General features: G+C 30.2%; 1 protein-coding gene across 1 annotated transcript in view; it reads right to left on the bottom strand.

Moving 5' to 3' along the window:
* Positions 1-443: 443 nt before the first annotated feature.
* LOC111714471 (ribosomal protein S6 kinase 2 beta) overlaps positions 444-3,258 on the bottom strand; it is a 21,368-nt gene continuing 18,553 nt past the window's right edge. The window contains exons 21-23 of the mRNA XM_023489580.1: positions 3,012-3,089; positions 2,510-2,579; positions 444-2,074 (exon numbers count right to left, since the gene is read on the bottom strand). Coding sequence (XP_023345348.1) covers positions 1,998-2,074; positions 2,510-2,579; positions 3,012-3,089 — 225 coding nt within the window. The 3' untranslated portion in view covers positions 444-1,997. The remainder of the gene's footprint in view (positions 2,075-2,509; positions 2,580-3,011; positions 3,090-3,258) is intronic.

Here is a 3,258-nt window from a genome sequence, read left to right as displayed (position 1 = left end):
TCTATTCTTAATTTATGTATTACCCTTTATTTATATATTTATCCTTTATTTATACATTTATCATTCATTTATAACTTTACCCTTCATTTTTACATTTATCCTTCATTTATACATTTATCCTTTATTTATACATTCATCCTTTATTCATACATTTATCATTCATTTATAACTTTACCCTTCATTTTTACATTTATCCTTTATTTATACATTTATTCTTTATTTATACATTCATCCTTTATTCATACATTTATCAATCATTTATAACTTTACCCTTCATTTTTACATTTATCCTTCATTTATACATTTATCCATTATTTATATATTTAATCTTAATTTATACATTTTTCTTAATTCAAATATTTACCATTATAGTAAATTAATACATTTAACTTCTATTTTACTATTGCTTTACTACTTTAACATTAACAAATAAAAAGACTGGGTTAAATAAAACATATGAGTCGTATATTTATGAAATATCCTGAATTACAACATCTAGAGATGCACAATATCACAAATTACCCAGCACAAGTATTACATTTCACCAGACTAAATAAATAAAAAAAAATTAATTATTAAATAAATAAATATCAAATGTAAAACTAAATCACAATCAAGGAATAAATGAGCTGCCCAGTTTGATGCAAGTTAACGATAGGTTTTGGCACAAAGTTCAATAAAGCTAAATTAGGAGTATTATTTTTTGGTAAGATTTGACTTTAGATATGACATAAAAAAAACATTTTAGCAGCTAACAATGCTGTCATTTGTTGGTTGGCAGTCTTGGTAATAATTAGAATGTTATATGTTCAGCCTTAAGTTTGATTTCAGATAAAGGGGAAACCCTCACAAATTCAACAATGAGTACAGACTAAGTAAGATATCTGAAATCCACATCCTGGAAAATCAAAATGGCTGCAAGTTAAAAAGTAATAATTTCAAATAATAACATGGGACGGGTGTAAAAACAAGTTCTGAAAAAGAATTAGTATGTGCTGGGTGCTATCAAAATTAACATTGGCTAATATATTTACTACATATTAAGACTACTATTGATGGATTGTTAAGAGGCGGGGCGGAATATCAAAATTCTATTGAGGTTTCATGTAACAAAAACATTAAGAAATATTTATTAAAGTTCACATTACTTGACACCGGGGGGTTAGAGAGTACAACAATGTAGAGTACATACACAAGCTACACGGTACAATAATACTGAGAAGAAAATGCATTCAATTTTCTATGGTTAAAAAAGGAAAAAATGGTTTGGCAAAAATCTGCGAAAAAATAGCTTTAAAAATGCGGGTACATGTATCTGTAAAATTCGGGAAAATTTTTCTTAAAAATTCGCAAATAATCTGTAAAAATTCGAGAAAATTCATAACCGACATCGGTTTATACAATTCATTTGTTAAAATCATTTTCAACATTTTGGCGAATATTTCTGACAAAAGTATTTTTTTTAGCTCATAGCAGTTTTTAGAGTATTTAACATTTAGTACAACATAATTCAAAATTTTTGAAAGTTTTTCAAAAATAGCCCTTCAAACAGTTTAAAACATTATAGACATCCTCTAAATACAACAAAATATTATGTTTTCTTTGAACTACATAGCTCTTTTCCTTATTATTTTTATCTTGAAACTTGTCCCAAAAGTTTTAATTAAAACGCCTCCCTACTAGTAATCAAGAAATTACACAAATGGGTAAAATTTAGCGCCTCGGATGGCATAACCAAGGTCACTAAAGTTTAAACTAGAGTAGAGGCTGTAAACCAAGGTTAAAACTGGAGTGGAGGTTGTTAACCACAGTTAAAACTGGATTGTAGGTTGTTAACCAAGGTTTAAACTGGATTGTAGGTTGTTAACCAAGGTTTAAACTGGATTGGAGGTTATTAACCAAGGCTTAAACTAGATTGGAGGTTGTTAACCAAGGTTAAAACTGCATTGAGGTTGTTAGCCAAGGTTTAAACTGGATTGGAGGTTATTCACCAAGGTTTAAACTGGAGTGGAAGTTGATCCATCTTCGTTCTTTGGTTTTGATCTCTTTCTACGCCGAGCTAACTCGGACATTCCTAAAATAATTTAATAGTACAATGGCCAACACTGATCTCAATATTTACTTCAACATTTTTTTAATTTTAGAATTATGTGCTTGATCTCTCATTTTCAGTAATCCCTGATCCCAAGATATCTAAGAGTAATTAACTCAATCCTTAGCACGACAAGGGATCAAGAAAAGTTCAAACTAATTTTCCACAGTTAAGATTTATAAACCTGGTTTAATATTGTATTTTACGGAATTCGGGATTTGATTAGATCAAGACTTAACATTGAGCCTAACCAACCAAGATCAGTTTTATTTTGATCATTAAGTTGAGTCTAAGGGGTGGCCGGTGTTAATCATTTGACACAAGCTGTCGTTCGCTGATTTTAGAGTTAGGTCTACGATAAAGCTTTAATCATGGATCTAAGGAATTTAAACCCGATTTTCTCAGCTTAGTACTTACCTACGTTTCCTACTTTTGGCACCAGAGGACTTTGGTTTCTCAACGCTTGAAAGGTTGCTGTCATTGCTCCCTGGTACAAAAGCGAAATCAATTCATCAAAAAAGGAAAAATAAAAAGATCAAGACGAGTTGAATGAAAATTTGAATAAATCTCTAAAAAAAATTCTTGTCACGTAACTGATTCTTTTCAATAATTTAAATTGAATTTTCTCCTTGCAATAATGCCAAATAATAAACAAAATCACATCCCCCCTTGGTGGGCGGGTGTTGGGTAAAGACGAACATTTCAAAAATTGAAATTGGACATCACAAGGCAGGTTTTTTCATATGATTTTCAAAGAGGAAAGGGGGAGGGAGATTGATTTTTTAAAGATAATATACACCTCTGACAAAATAATCAGAAAACCCTGTATTCTCTGCATGCAAATTTATTAGCCCAATCATTTTTAAATGTTTGATGTGAGTTGAGTGCTGTCGATTGATTGATTACTGGTAAACTTTACCTTGAGAAGATGTGAATCCTGGTAGACTAAATGAGTAGTTGGTTGATTTCTAGATGTCAACCATGGATGAGAGAGAATCTGAAATTAAATTAAGATTTTTTTGTTGTCAATTATACAAGATTAAATTAATTAAGAGGACCACTCAAAACAACCAACCCTGGTTAGGCGGGGCAAAACTGCATAGTAAATTGTGATTGCTTATTTGTAATATCTCATGCTTTGTAGTTGAATAAATATATGAATGAAT

The sequence above is a fragment of the Eurytemora carolleeae genome, unplaced genomic scaffold (genome assembly GCF_000591075.1).
Source record: "Eurytemora carolleeae unplaced genomic scaffold, Eaff_2.0 scaffold1517, whole genome shotgun sequence".
Taxonomy (NCBI): Eukaryota; Metazoa; Arthropoda; class Copepoda; order Calanoida; family Temoridae; genus Eurytemora; species Eurytemora carolleeae.
This window is presented reverse-complemented; position numbering and strand designations above follow the sequence as displayed.